The sequence below is a fragment of the Nyctereutes procyonoides genome, unplaced genomic scaffold, assembly GCF_905146905.1.
Source record: "Nyctereutes procyonoides isolate TBG_1078 unplaced genomic scaffold, NYPRO_anot_genome, whole genome shotgun sequence".
In the NCBI taxonomy this organism is placed as follows: domain Eukaryota; kingdom Metazoa; phylum Chordata; class Mammalia; order Carnivora; family Canidae; genus Nyctereutes; species Nyctereutes procyonoides.
In genome coordinates this window covers 21,697,712-21,714,338 of record NW_026575126.1, presented here as the reverse complement: position 1 = coordinate 21,714,338, position 16,627 = coordinate 21,697,712, and the positions used below count along the sequence as shown (strand labels likewise).

General features: G+C 37.7%; 1 protein-coding gene across 3 annotated transcripts in view; it reads right to left on the bottom strand.

Annotated features, from left to right (window-relative positions):
- Positions 1 to 12,216, bottom strand: part of MTF2 (metal response element binding transcription factor 2) — a 55,685-nt gene extending 43,469 nt beyond the window's left edge. For all 3 annotated transcript variants that reach the window (XM_055340363.1, XM_055340364.1, XM_055340365.1), the window contains exon 1: positions 11,954 to 12,216. In XM_055340363.1, coding sequence (XP_055196338.1) covers positions 11,954 to 11,958 — 5 coding nt within the window. In that variant the 5' untranslated portion in view covers positions 11,959 to 12,216. The remainder of the gene's footprint in view (positions 1 to 11,953) is intronic.
- Between the last annotated feature and the right edge of the window lie 4,411 nt (positions 12,217 to 16,627).

Below are 16,627 nucleotides of genomic sequence, written 5' to 3'. Positions count from 1 at the left end.
AGCTGTTGCTTACAAAAATGAAGAAACTGTTAAAACTAAAGGAAAAATAACATTCATAATCTAAGAAACCTACTCTCTTACTTGCTTACACTGATGATAAAGTCAGATTAATCTGTGTAACATACATATTAAAAACCAAATCAAACAATATTTTAGAAATTTATACCTAAATCACTCTCTTGAAGTTCTAAAAATGTCAGGTAATACTGGATTACATCCCCAAGCTCTTGACTCTTAATATATGGTAAACTCTAGCAGGCCACATTGTCTTGTAGACAAAGTTAGTCTCAGTATTTGTCATCTGGTATCCCAATTATGAACTGGTCATAAAATAAGTGGTACGGTCAAAAATATTTGCAGACTTAACAAGTGGTAAAATGCCACTATCAAGCCTCTAGACCATAGTTTATTTAGCTACAAGGCTTTTACTGGCCTAATTTAAGTCTACCAGTAATGAAAGGCATTTCTAGAGATGATTCAACTTGATTAAGTTTCCTAGGATAGGAATAGCTGGCTGCCCCCGATTTTGACACAACTCAAGGACATCTGTCTCTAGTTTACTTTTTCAAAGCTCTGCATTTAAGAGTCTTATGTAGATAAATACAAAAGGACTTTATAAATAGTTCAAACAAAACTAAAATATTAAAATATTTACTAGGCTGGACATGGATGGGGCTAAAGAGTAAAATTTTAAGCAAAATAATTCAGAGAAAGATAAATACCATACGATTTCACTCCTACGCAGAATTAAAGAAACTAACGACCAGGAGGGAGAAAAAGGGAGAGAAAGAGAAACAAACCAAGAGTCTTAACTAAGGAGAACAAACTGATCATTAAGAGAGAGAAGAAGGGTAGGAGGATGGATTATTAAATAGGTGATGGGGATTAAAGAGCACACTTGTCATGATGAGCACTGGGTGACACATGAAATTTCTGAATCACTGTATTGTACATGTGAAACTAATATAGTACTGTATGTTAACTATACTGGAATTAAAAACTTAATTGAAAATAAATTTTAAAGATATTTACTAGGCTGAAAAGGTTAGAAATACAGGTTAGTTTTTTCCTCCTGTAGGAGGAGTTATTACATCTTTGCATCTTAAGATCTAGCCATACGGGGCTCCTTTTTCAATTCTTTACAAACCAAGATCTTTCCCACCCAAGATATCCATACATACTGTACCTAGTATCAAAACTGCCCTCTCCACTCCAGCTTTCTTTGCATATGACTGATTCTTCTAAGTAACTCTATAAAGTAGTTGCACTCTACAGTATTCTCTCAGAGAACTCTTGTTCTTTAAAGCGCTTATTATAACCCATAACTACATTTTTCTCCATTCTTTATTTTGAAAACTGTCAAATATAATCAGAAGAAAATAATAACCATCAATATACTCTTCACCTAGATTCACCATTAATATTTCACAATTCTCTCTCTCACCCCCATACACGCACACCTTTTTTGCTGATCATTTGAAAGTTTCAGACATCATGACACTTTACCTGTAAATATTAGGATGCACCCCCCCGCCGCCCCGCCCCAGGTACCTGAGTGGCTCACTGGTCAAGCATCTGCCTTTGGCTCAGGTCGTGATCCCAGAATCCTGGGATGGAGTCCCACACTGGGCTCCCCACAGGGAACCTGCTTCTCCCTCTGCCTATGCCTCTGCCTCTTTGTGTTCTCTAATGAATAAATAAATAAAACCTTAAAAAAAAAAAAAAAGATGTACCTCCTCCCAGAATGAACTTTGTCCCATACAGCCACAAGACTATGATCATAGCCAGCAAATTTAACATTAATATTACTGCCTAAAGTACAGTCCAAATTCTTTATTTGACATGAAAATGTTCTTTAAAGCTTTTTCAAAATCTAGGATCCAGCAGAATTCACACATTGTATTTGTCATGTCTCTTTCCTTTCCTTAATCTCAACTATATCCTTGTTTTAACAGGATATTTTTTGAAGCCATCTTCTAACTTCTATGCTGAATGCTAACATGCTACATATTCTGGATTTGTCTTATTGTTTCCTCATGACTGAAATGAGGTTAAACAGTTTTAGTAGAAACACTACATTGATGATGCTGTGTTTACTTGTTTTGTATGTGGGTGTGTGACTCCTTAAAAATACAAGGGCAGTATAAATAGCTTTGTTCAACAATGCATTTCTACCACCTAAGACAATGTCACATATAGGAGTCCTCAATAACATGTGTTGAACAAATAAGAAAACAAATTCTCCACAGCACATACTATCAAGTATTTTCTTCAAGAGAGGCAACCAATAGATATTTATGTTAACTTATGATTAAGAGATGTTAGAAACCAAAACTATGAGAATGTTTTGAAATTTAGTATAAATATATTTTCAGCAACAGATAAAGCGTTCTTTCTTTTATTTCAAGTTTTTATTTAAATTCTAGTTAACATAATAGTGTAATGTTAGTTTCTAGAATTTAGTGATTCATCATTTACATATAACACCCAGTGTTCATTACAGCAAGTTCCCTCCTTAATATCCATCACCCATTTAACCCATCCCCCGCACCGACCTCCCCTCCAGCAACCTTCAGTTTGTTCTCTACAGCTAAGAGTCTGCTTTATGGTTTAACTCTCTCATTTTTTTCTCCTATGTTCATCTGTTTTGTTTCCTAAATTCCACATTTGAGTGGAATCATGTGGTATTTGTCGTTCTATGACCGACTTATTGTGCTTAGCATAACACATTCTAGGTCCACCTGTGTCGTTGCAAATGGTAAGATTTCATTCCAGCTAACGTTCCATTGTTTATATATATCACCTCTTCTTTATCTATTCATCAGTTGAATAGATACAGCTAACGTATCCATTGTTTATATATATCACCTCTTCTTTATCTATTCATCAGTTGATGGACATTTGGGCTTTTGCCATAATTTAGCTATTGTTGATGCTTCTATAAACATCAGGGTGCATGTATCCCTTCAAATTAATGTGTTTGTATCCTTTGGGTAAATACCTAGTCATGCAATTGCTGGATCTTCAGATAGTTCTATTTCTACCATTTTGAGGAACCTCCATATTGTTTTCCAGAGTGCTGCACCAGTTTGCATTCCCACCAACAGAGTAGGAGGATTCCTCTTTCTCTGCATCCTCACCAATATCTGTTGTTTCCTAGACTGTTTTAGCCCTTATGATAGGTATGAAGTGGTATCCCATTGTTTGATTTTTATTTCCCTGATGATGAGTAATGTTGATCATCGTTTCATGTGTCTGTTAGCCATCTGTATGCCTTCTTTGGAAAAAAGTCTACTCATGTCTTCTGCCCATTGCTTAACTGGATTATTTTGTTTTTTGGGGTATTGAGTTTGATAAGTTCTTCATAGGTTTTGGATACTAGCCCTTTAACAGATAATATCACTTGCAAATATCTTATCCCATTCAGAAGGTCGCCCTTTAGTTTTGTTGACTGTTTTCCAGTAGGTAAGCTCTTAACCAGAGTTAAGATGCATAAAATGCTATCTACCTAACGGAGAATTTGCAAATTACTATCACAAAGTCCTCGGAGGAGTTCAAGCGCTCACAAAAGATTAATATTGAAGACAGGAGGATATGACACTCTCTTCTCAATGAAAATTGATTTGTTTTGCTCCTGTATGTTTAGAGCATCTTAGTATTAGAAAACTAATTCTCGGGGATCCCTGGGTGGCGCAGCGGTTTGGCGCCTGCCTTTGGCCCAGGGCGCGATCCTGGAGACCCGGGATCGAATCCCACGTCGGGTTCCTGGTGCATGGAGCCTGCTTCTCCCTCTGCCTATGTCTCTGTCTCTGTCTCTCTCTCTCTCTCTCTCTCTCTGTGTGTGACTATCATAAATAATAAATAAAAATTTAAAAAAATATATTTAAAAAAAAAAGAAAACTAATTCTCAAACAAAACAAAACAACTCTCCTAGGACAATTTGGTGGTAAATATGCCAGCCACTCTTTAAAGAGCTAAAAGTTCAAAATGATTAAGATCTAGTTTCTTGGGATCCCTGGGTGGCTCAGCGGTTTAGCATCTGCCTTCGGCCCAGGGCATGATCCTGGAGTCCCGGGATCGAGTCCCACATTGGCTCCCCGTGTGGGGCCTGTTTCTCCCTCTCTCTCTCTCTCTCTCTCTCTCTCTCTCTCTCTGTCTCTCATGAATAAATAAAATCTTTAAAAAAAAAGAAAAAATGATCTAGTCTCTTGGCCTCTGGGAACTTGAAATCAAGAGAAAGCAGATACATATTTTTCAAAAACCTTAGGAGCGTTAGCTAGATATATATGCAAAGTTTTTACTACACAACAAAAAGTTCTTTTAAAAAATAATTTTTGTTATGTACAAATCTTTAGAAAGAGGAACTTGATGAAAGGTCTGTTGGAGCATTCAATTTCTTCACTAGCAAGGTAGGGTCTTATTTCAGAGAAAACAGAAGCCACAAACATGAAATTCCTCAACTTTCTCCTTACCCTTCCTTCCCCAAAATCTATCCACAAAAGCATGTACCTAATTCACTTCTGTAAAGTGGACATGGCTTTTCTCTCTCCAGTTAGAGAATAATCTCACTTGATAAAGTTAATTGATAAATTAACTTCTTTCCTTTATTTTAAATCTTAATTTTCCTTGATGCAAATCTGTCATAACCAAAAGGAAATTAAAAAGAAAAATAGTCCTTACAAATGATTTCATTTTTCTCACTTTCACCAATAAACTCTAAAAAGTACAATCCACTTAATCCATTACAAATTGTCCTGATTACTGTTAACAATTGCATCAAAGACCTCCAAATAACCAAATACTAGACAATGTCCTTGTTTCAGTTCTCACCATACCCAATCTGTGTGTAATAACTGATGGTCATGACCTTTTTCTTGAAATTCACTTCCTTTGTTCCTGAGATACCTATCACCTGTAGTAAGTGATTCTTCTCATACCTTTCTGATGTTTCTGTATTGATTTTTCCTCCCCTGCCAACCCTTTAAAATGCTGCAGTGGTCTAGGGCTCCCTTCTTTTGTCCTACATGTTCTGCATGTTCTCCTAATGCTTCACTTAATTTTTATCTGTTGCCAATTTCTAAATCTCCAGTCTCATCCTGTCTCATAAGCTTTAGACCATTACTGCCAATTGCCCTAGACATCTCAACCTGGATTCTCCTAGCACCTTTAATTTAACAGAAATGAGATTTTCTTCAAATTCTTCCCCTTTCTCCAGTTAATGCCATTACTGTCTCACCAGTTCTTAATCCAGAAGTGTTATTTGATTCTTCCCTCTTTCCTAACTCTCCAAATATTCACCAAGTCCTAATTATTCCTTAAAGTTCATCTCTCAAACATCTACTAAAACCACTACCTTATTTCAGGTCATTACCAGTTCTCACCTGCACTATTACCATATACTTCTCTAACTGATCTTCCTGCTACAGATCCATCCTTTAATTAATGCACTTTCAATTTGCAGTATGGAAAACCTGTTTTAATTACTCTCTTGCCTAAACAGCTCCAACTGGTTGGTCCTACTGCCTAGACAAGTCATTAACCAAAGGACAATTTTTCACATTTTAACTCTATGAAATGTAGATCTGTGTTGTAAGTGGTGATATAATCAGCAAATAGCCAGACAGCATGAACAAAGTACTCATTACCAATGCATATAAATACACTAACAGCACCAGAATCAAAACATAGAATATTGGTGTTCATAGCCAATGGGGAGGAAATATTAAAGAAAATGCTGAGGCATCTTTTATCCCTAAAGAAACCAAATGGTTGTGAGAGAAGGTGGAGTACACAGTAAATGAGACATGTTCAGCTGGTTTCTCAAAGTGAGAATCAAGAACAGACATACTATCCTTAACTATAAATCTGCAATAGAGCCCAGCACCAATTTTTATAATTACTTTAATACTCATATAGATTAGCTTAAGAAATACTGTCACTAATAATACTAATAAAAATTGACACTGAGTAAACTATACTACAGAACTGAAAAGTGATTCAGAATCCACACACATACAAAACCGTACTAGAGGGGATCCCTGGGTGGCGCAGCGGTTTGGCGCCTGCCTTTGGCCCGGGGCGCAATCCTGGAGACCTGGGATCGAATCCCACGTCGGGCTCCTGGTGCGTGGAGCCTGCTTCTCCCTCTGCCTGTGTCTCTGCCTCTCTCTCTCTCTCTCTCTCTCTCTCTGTGTGTGTGTGACTATCATAAGTAAAAAAAAAAATTAAAAAAAAAAACCGTACTAGAATAAACCAGATCAGCAAAGTTGCAGAATACAAGGTTAATATATAACAATCAAAAGCATTTCTATGTGCTACCAGTGAATAATCTGAAAATGAAATGAAGGAAAAAATTCCATTTGCAATAGCACCAAATAAAAACTTAGGAATAAATTTAACAACAACAAAATATAAGGCTTGTGCAATGAAAACTGCATAACAAAGAGAAAGTAATTAAGTAAAACTTACATAACTAGAAAGAAGACATCCCATGTTTCTGGATGTTAACATCTGTTTTTTGTTGTTGTTGTTGTTGTTGTTGTTAGGATGTTAACATTGTTAAGAGCACAATATTTCCTAAGTGGAGCTACAGATTCATTACAGTATCAAAATTCCAGCTGCATCTTTTTTGCAAAAACTGACAGACTGCTCCTAAAATTCATATAGAAGAACAAGAAATTGGGATACCTAGGTAGCTCAGTAGGCATCTGCCTTTGGCACGGGGCATGATCCCCGGGTCCTGGGATCAAGTCCTGCATGGGGCTCCCGGCGGGGAGCCTGCTTCTCCCTCTGCCTATGTCTCTGCCTCTCTGTGTCTCTTATGAATAAATAAATAAAATCTTAAAAAAAAAAAAGAACAAGAAATCCAGAATATCCATTGAACATTGAAAAAGAAGAAAACCAAAAGACTCACACGTCCCCATTTCAAAAGTTAACACAAAGTAATAATAATAGAGACATTATGATACAGGCATAAGGACACAAAAGTGAAATAAAATTGAGGGCACTTGGGTGACTCAGTGGTTGAGCATCTGCCTTTGGCTCAGGTCCATGACCCCAGGGTCCTGGAATCAAGTCCCACATCAGGCTCCTCACAAGGAGCCTGCTTCTCCCTCTGCTATGTCTCTGCCTCTCTCTGTGTGTCGCATGAATAAATAAATAAAATCTTTAAAAAGGAAAGGAAAGGAAAAGGAAAAAGGAAAAAGGAAAAAGGAACGGAAAGGAAAGGAAAGGAAGAAAAAAGAATATTGAGAATCTGGAAACAAATCCTTACATTCACGTTCAACGGATCTTTGAAAAGAATGTCAAAACAAATCAACAGGGAAGAAGTTTTTTAACAAATGGTTCAAGGAAATTGGTATTCACATCTTTAAAAAAATGAAGCTGGACACCTACCATCACATGCAAAAATTAACTCAAAATGGATTATAGACTAACCCTAAGAGGTAAAATTACATAATTCTTAGAAAAAAAAAACATAATTTGTGTCACTCTTTGTTAGGCAACATTCTTTGATAGGACATCAAAAGCACATGCAAAACAAGAAAAAGGATAATTAGACTTCATCAAAATTAAAGACTTTGTGTTTCAAAGAACATCATCAAGTCAAAGAACCCAAAGAATAGGAGAAAATAATTGCAAACCACAAAGCTGATAAAGGACTTCTATCCACAGCACATAAATAATTTAATTTTTTACATGGGCAAAGGACCCAAATAGACAGTTCTCCAAAGAAGGTATACAAAAAGCTAATAACTACATGGAAAAGATGCTCAACATCATTACTCATCAGGGTAATACGAATCAAAACCACAATGAGATACCACTGCACACCCACTAGAGTGCTTATAACCAAAAAGACAGACAAGTATTGGTAAAGATGTAAAGAAACTAGAACCCTCACAGCTGCTGGTGAGACTAAAAGGGTGCAGGCTCTTTGCAAAACAGTTCAGCAGTTTCTCAAAACCTTAAACACACAGGTGTCATCTGACCTGGCAATTCCACTCCTAGATATGTAACCAACAGAAATGGAAATACATGTCCACACAAACCCTGTAAATGAACATTCACTGCAAATAAAAACTGTAACAGCAAAAGGTGGAAACAATCCAAATGCCTATCAACTGATGAACGGATTAACAAAATCATATAAATATCCACACAATGAAACACATTTTGGCTGTAAAAAGGAATGATACATGCTACAACATGGATGTACCTGAAAATATTATGCTAAGTGAAGAAGCCAGACACAAAAGGCCATATATTACATGGTTCCATTTATGTGAAATGTCCAGGATAGGCAAAATAAAAACATAGAAAATAGATAAGTGGTTGCCAGGGGATGGAGGGGGGAGGAGGAAATGGGAAGTGAATGCTAACTGGTATGGGATTTCTTTTGGGGGTAAAAAAATTTCTAAAATTAGACAGTTGGTGATGATTACATGTTCTATGGGGTGGGGGGAAACCACTAAATTGTAGAACTTAAAGGGTTAATTTTAATGGCATATGATATATTTCAATAAGGCTGTTATTTTTTTTAGTGACTCCAAAAGACTTAATAGGAAATTGTAGGAATACCTTAACACAATGTATTTCAATTATATTTTCCTTATGTTTACACAAGATTGATAGATATTAAAAAGCTGTATATAAAAGGTGAATAATGGAAAGTGACTGCTAATGGTTACAGATATTCATTTTGCACTGATAAGAATATTCTGAAATTAGATCATGGTGATGGTTGCACAACTGTGAATACACTAAAAAAGTCAGTAAATTATACCTTAAAAGGGTACATACGTGTGAATTATTTACATATGATATATGCATTATCTCAATAAAGCTATTATTTTAAAAGTATATGGTTAATATATGTAAATTTTACCTAAAAAAGCTTTTTAAAATCATAAAAACAATGGAGTGCGGAGTGCAGAGATATAGATGAAACCTACATGAATACAAAAAAGTTTATTATACTATTCTGTTCACTTTGTTTCTAAATTTTCCTTAATAAAAAAATTTTAATATAAAAATAAACATTTTTTAAAAAATAACAAAGTAAACTAACTTTGTCAACATCCATTTTTGTTGTTGTTTGACAAAGGAAACAGAATCAGATAACTAAAAGATCAGAGAAGGGGTGCCTGGGTGGCTAGGTTAAGCTTCTGACCTCTGCTCAAGTCATGATCAGGGTCCTGGTAGGGAACCCCAGAGTTGGGCTCCACACTCAGTGGGGAGTCCGCTTCTCCATCTCCCTCTGTCACATCTCCTCCCATGCTCACAGGTGCGTGTGTGCCTCTCAAGTAAACAAAATGTTAAAAAAAAAAAAATAGAAAAAGGTTAGAGAAGTTGCTACCTTTTCATTTTTTGGCAGGGATACAACAAAAGACTTGATGTGAGGCAAAAATGAAGACTACTTCATCTTAAAAATGTACAGAGAATTTCAATCCTTGGTTCCAAGATAGCTCCCTTCCCTTGGGTTCTGATGGTTTCCATGGTTATGAGATGCAACAATTCCTAATATATGGATGCAATACCCTCTAATACTATGCTGTCTAATACAGCAGCCACTAGCTACATATGGCCATTTAAAGCTTAGTTTTGTAATGAATTAAATTAAATTATAAATTCAGTTCTCAGTCATACCAGTTACATGTCTAGTGTTCAACATCCATATGTGACTATGGGCTAACTGGATGGAGCATAAACAGGTCACTGCCATCAGTGGAAAAAGTACTATTGAACAGCACTATACAGGAAAATCTCCACAAACCTATACACTCCAATTTAAGGTTGTTACACAGTATTTCACTGTAATAAACAAATCCTGAAAAACAAGGGAAACAAAACATAAAAATATCAACCAAAGAATAGCATTGATGGAAGTTTAGACTAACTAAAACAGTAGTTAAATTTTACTTTCAGAACCACCTAGCTACAGATGTTGACCATGACAACTCTTCAGAGGCAAATTTCCCCATCTGTTAAAAATTATGACTATACCACCAGTTTCCTAAAGTCAGATATAAAGATTATGCTGAAATAAGAATAAAGCAAATTACACTTTCAGTTAAGGATCTAATGAAAGGTATATTTATAAATCAATGACATCAAAGAATTTATGACCCATACCAAAATACACAGAATAAAATCCCTTTCCAAACTGAACTTTGAGGAAATCAGCATAATTAAAAAGATCATTGAATATATTTTGTTTCACTAGAAAAAAAGTTTAACCAGATGACTTCTACACTTCTAGTTCTAAAACTGTGTGCATTTCATCCCGATTAATTATAGATTTCTGTTAATGCCATTAACATGAATATGCAGCATCAGGAAACAGGTGCATTCTCAATTCAAATATTTCAGAATATTTTTAGCACTTTAAAAAAAAACTGAAGGTGAGCAAACTTAAAATGTGCATTCGAATATATTTTTATATTTAGAAACCTAAAAAAACAAGAACAGAATTTCACCTTGTATTCCCTCTCTAGTTTTACTGCAAATGGCCAGAGTGTGAATAACATTATAAATATCAATGACAGAATGCTCTATGTTAAGAAATTTAAAATCAACTCTTTCCTTGCCAAAACTACAGGGCACCTAAAGCTGTTAGTCAAAATGGCTCCCCGTAAAGCTTGACAAACCTCTGAAAAAGGTCACTTAATGCAAGTGTATTTTACTTTACCCTCGTAAAATACTCTCAAATTCAGTCTTTGCAATCTACTGCCCAAAACAAAACAAAAAGGAATTCTCAAGAGAGAATGAAAACATGGAAATGAAACCAGCGCGCAGGCAAGGTATACAGAGGGGTCACATGGAATCAATACTGAGGGAGAAAGTTACTACTACCGGAGCATCTGGAGTCCAATTAATTCAGGCACTATTTACATATTTCTAGTTCTGTACTGACCTCATGTGGTGCTTTCTTACGTTATCCACAGGCCTACGTAGGTCTGCATATTTGAATTTGTAAATGGTTCTAACTACGCTTAAAGTGAAATGTTTTCAAGCATAGAATAACATTCCATATCCCTTTTCCCATTGTTCACGAACCCTCTCTGTTCGTCAAATCACCCCGATAAATCCATCTGTTCCCTCTAGTTGCTTCCAAAGAAAAAATTCTAGCAACCAAAGACACCAGATTGTAAAACACACACACACACACACACACACACACAGAGTTAAGAGTTCTGGCACTACCAAAATATGTTAAGAAATCTTGGCAAATCAGTTAAAAATCCCTTGAACCGTAATTACCTCAGTTGTGAAAATGAATAATACATATCTACATCCGAGCAGGGAATAGGAGTTAGATTTCATTGTGTCTCTCCCCCTTCTCACACTTTCCCTCCCACTTGTCCCCTTTACAGCTTTCGGGGTTTGCTTCCAGGCTCCACTTAGTGTTTCACTTATCCTGGTACTCCATCCTGCCCTTCTACTCCAGCCCCTTACTCCAATTCCATACAATTCCACCACCCCCTGGTTCCAAACTGCTACTTCCCTTCGCGCCCCCTAAGGTCCCAGGCAGCCCCTCCACTCAGCTCCCCACGTCTCCCTCAGTCCGCATTTCCTAACGGCTCCTCCTCTCGGCTCCCCACCCCCTCATCACCAGGTTCATCCTGCCCCTCCAACCGTCTCCCGCCCCCAGGTTCCTTCCTGCCCCTCCAAACACAGCTTCCCCGTCTCAACGTTTTATCTTGGTCCTCTAACCGACTTCCCTGATGCCTCGCTCGCTCCCTATTTTCTCCGACACCTGACTACTCCATTCTGTCCATTCTTTTCAACATACACATAAATGCAAGGGACCCGCATACACACACTGGAGATCCCACCCCCACTTCGATCCTCCATCTTTCCCTTTTATACTTGCTTCCTTTCTTCCCTCTTTCCCCCCCGCCCACCCCCACCTCCTCCGGAAGAGCCTGGTTCCCAGGCCAAGGTCTCTCACCTCATTCGGTCACTTCAGTGGTGCCAACCGCTTCATACAGGAAAAAACAACCAATCACGTCCCCTTGGGCGCTTCCCCTGCGAGTCCAAGCACTTACTGGGCACCCGCCCCACCGGGCACCCCGCACATGCACACGCACAAACCGAGGTCCTGGGGACGAGGGTTGAGAGTAGAGCGAGCCTTCTCACACCGGCCTCAAACACAGCCCACTTCGCTACAGCCCTTCGCCATTTTGGTTTCCCGCGGACTGCCGGTGCATTCTGGGAGCGCGGAGCGACTCCGGTGCCGAATGGCAGCTCTCCAGGGCTGCGAGGGGGCGGGGACTGCGCAGCGAGCGCGGAAGGACACGGCGCGCTGCGGCCCTGGCCGGAGCTGAACAAAGAGGGACTCTTTAACGCAGCGGCGCAGGCAGGTCCTTCCGCCGCCGGCGCTAACACAATAGTGGTCGCTGCGCTTCTGGCGGTCGGCTGTCTTACTGCTGTTTCTCTCTCTTATAAAGGAAAGCGTCGTGTCCAGTCTGCACCGTGCATTTTTTTTTTTATCCTGAGAAATGCGGCAGTGCTCTGTACTACGTCTTGTCTTGCCGATTTCCTCCTGTAACCTTAGATAAAGCACGTTTCTTCTATCTTCACCTTGCAGCCTGCTGTTAGAATTGCCTTCAGCGAGCAGATCCTGGATGTCAGAATTAAATTGTGCTCGGCGATTATTGTCCAGTCCCAAATTCCTTATCAGGAGCTCCTTGCATAGAAGATTTTCGGACATTTTTCCCCCTTAACAATGAAAGGTTTTTCTGTGTGTCTGCTTTGCAGTCATTCCTCATTGTGATGAAACCTGAGAATCATCGGGTGCAAAGTGATTTATTTTAGGAATACAGAACTTTTTTCATACCAGGGCAGACCCTTAGCCTGCCAATATTCTGCTGCCGACCGGAAGCCCAAGTGACAAACTGGAAGTGCATGCTTGTCTCCGACTTAGGCTTAGATGCTGCCCAACTCCTCTTAGTAATTACCTGGGATACCTTTGCTTATAACATTGACAAAATGTTTTTTTAAATCATTTTATATGTTTGTCTCATTACATAACAGGGATAACTAATACACGGTTAAATTAATACATGGTTTTCTTTCTCTCTGAAAAAGTACTTCTTGGTCCTAAACTCGCTTTGCTCATATTTCAGATGGGATTCCCTCAGCCCATAATCTCAGGGTCTGGAAAATAAATATTCATTCTATACACACCATTCAATATTTTTAATATTTTAGTCATACCCTTCCAGTCCTTTGCTTCTCCTAATAATCCTAATCAAATTTCAGTCTGTCTTACTAAAGGTAGCCTCTCTCTGCTATCTTTCAAGTTTCACTTTCTCAATTCTACTATAGTTGCTCATAAATTCCTCTTCCGTGCCCTTAACACTTTTGGTTGAGAAGAGCTTTGACTTAAATAAAGCAGATGCAGTCCAAAAATGGATAGAGATCTTATCAAAGAGGTGTATTTGCTGTGCAGTAAAGCCTAGTCATAGGGACACCTGGGTGGCTCAGTGGTTTAGCGCCGCCTTAGGCCCAGGGCGTGATCCTAGAGACCCAGGATCGGGTCCCACATCCGGCCTCCTGCTTGGAGCCGGCTTCTCTCTCTCAGCCTGTGTCTCCGCCTCTCTCTCTTTGTGTCTCTCATGAATAAACAAAATCTTAAAAAAAAAAAAAAGCCTAATAACATCAGTTCTGGAGAACATTTGGTCTAAGTTCTCCTCAGTGTTTCTCTCAACGGGTCATCAAGCCACAACTTCAACATCTTGAGTGGTTAAGTAGCTCAGAGACAGTCATTTCAATTTCATAAATGCTAGTAATTAGAAAACTCCATCTGTAATGTATAATCTGCCTTCCTATGATTTCCATTTACTGATCTAACTTTTGGCCTCTTTAGCCACACAAAAGTATTCTAATCCCTTACACATTACAGAAGCAATGATGCCTATTAAAAAAAAGAGAGAGAGAGAAAGCTTGTCATTTTTCTACATAAACACACAGGTTCAGAAGTTCATTGATTTAGGGAAACCAGGTACTCAGGGTATCAAAGGCACTGAGAGTCACAGTAAAATATAAAGAACAACCATAACTGGGGGCTTAGAAATTTCTGTTAACCAAGCAACATGTGATAGATTAGGACTTTACATAGATATGGGTATTACGTAGGTATATCCGTGGCAGGAAGTGAGCCTAGGATCCTCCTCCTAATGCTAAGTTTCTCAGAAGCAAAAGCAAAGTAACTCCAGTCAAACTGTAACCTTACTGTTGTTGTTATTTATACCATAGTCATTAGGACTGTTCTGGTTCTCCTCAGCTTCCAGGCATAGTAAAATTGTACTCTCTTGCATCTTTGAAGTTAGACTTGGCCATGTAACTCCCTTTTACCAATAAAATGGGAGGAGAAGTGATGTGTATCATTTCCTAGGAAAAGCTTTAAGAGGCAGAAGCACATTCCTTTCCCTCCTGCTGTGGTGATGATGGAACCATGTGTTGAAAGAGAACATCTGTCACTTTAGGTCCCTTAATGACTACAATAAGCAGAAATTGGAGTTGTACAACCATCACAACAATCTAGTTTTAAAACATTTCTACCACCCCAAAAATATTCATTATGCCCTTTTCTAATCAACCACCATTTCCATTTCCACCCCCAGGTATCTGTCTCTATAGATTTGTCACTTCTGCTCATGTTATATAAATGGACTCCTACAATATTTTGATCTCGCTTGTTTCACTCATCACAATGTTTTCTTCCTTTTGTATTGCTTCATTGAATGAATGTACCATATTTTGCTTTATCATTTCACCGGTTGATGCACATTTGAAATATTTCCAATTTTTGACTATTATGAGTAATGCTGCTATGAAAATTTTTGTACAAGTCTTTTTAGATACTTGACTCCTAGAAGTGGAATTGCTGTGTTGTATGGCACATTGATGTTTAACTTTTTAGGATGCTGCCAAACTGTTTTCCAAAATGTGACAATGTTTGAGGGTTCCAATTTCTCCACATCCTCATCCATACTTGATATTGTCTATCTTATTTAAATTGAAGGATAAGTTACCTAACTTTCTACCATGACCTAACTGTACTATCTTCAACCTAGCCAAACCATTCCCCAGTCAAATGTATGATTCTCCTACCTCTTAGGAGATTTCTTATAGATTCCCCCATTTTTTTGCTAACAGAACCCAGAGTCTCCCTTCTCTGTCTCTTTCTCTCTCTCTCTTTCTCTCCCTCTTTTACTCCATAAATGTTGGGTGAATATCATCTTGTTTTTTGATTATGTTTCTATTTATACAAAGAATCAAAGAACTGTTGTCTCCAGTGGGAGTGAAGTGATTTCTCATTGTGGTTTCAATTTTTATTTCCCTAAAGGCTAATGATTTTGAGCATCTTTTCATGTGCTTATTTGCTAACCATTCTTATATCTTTGGCCCATTTTTAACTGGACTGTTAGTCTTCTTATTATCAAGTTATAAGATCTTTATTTATCCTGGATATAAATCCTTTACCACATACATGATTTGTAAATATTTGCTCCCACTCTGTGTCTTCTCTTTTCATTTTCTTAATGGTGTCTTTTGAAGCTCAAAAGTTTTTTTTAATTTTGATTAAATCCTATTTATCTTTTTTCTAAATGCCAAAACTTTAGATCTTATATCTTAGAACTTTTTGCCTAACCCAAGATCACAAACATTTTCTAGTATGTTTCTTTCTAGTTTTATAGATTAGCTTCTTTATAGTCCATGATTCATTTGAGTTAATATTTGTGTATACTATGAGATATGGGTATTCATCTTTTTGCATGTGCATACTAAATTGGAGGAAATAAAATGTTGTTGTATTGAACCACTGCAATTTGGAATTGTTTGCCACCCAGCATCTTTTATGTGTATTGCTTATCCTGACTGATAAAACCTAGATATGTTAATATGGAATAGAACTCAATAATAGCATTAGGGGATCCCAGGGTGGCTCAGTGGTTTAGCACCTGCCTTTGGCTCAGGGCATGATCCCGATCCCAGGATTGAGTCCCGCATCAGGATCCCTGCAGGGAGCCTCTTCTCCCTCTGCCTATGTCTCTGCCTCTCTCTCTGTGTCTGATGAATAAATAAATAAAATCTTAAAAAAAAAACAACTGAAGATAAAAAATATGAGAATTTTAAAAAAATATGAGAATTTAGCAGAATATTCAAAACACTAGGTAATTCTCAATATTTAATATTGAGAAGTCACAAGGAATATTATAAAATACTATGTTTATAAGACTAAAAGCTCTCAACTATTAGTTATTACTCTCTCATGGAAAAGGGCTAGAAGACCCTTAATATTGTGCACTGTACAGGAATAGAAATGCAAATCATCAGACAAGTCAGATATGTCAAAGAAAGACATTCTGTGTCTTTGTAGTTTGCTTTCATAAATCTGGAAAGGGAAGTAAAACTGAAAAAGCAAAAGAAAAATAAATGTTTCCATAATTATCAAATCAAAAGGATTTGTTAAAATCCCTTTTATTTTTGTCCAAAGTTTAAGCATCCATATATAACAACACCTCTTTTAAAACACAGCTATTTGCTGTAAAATGTATGTACAGTTGACCCTTAAACAACACATGAGTTAGGAACACTGACCCCACCCTCATCCTGC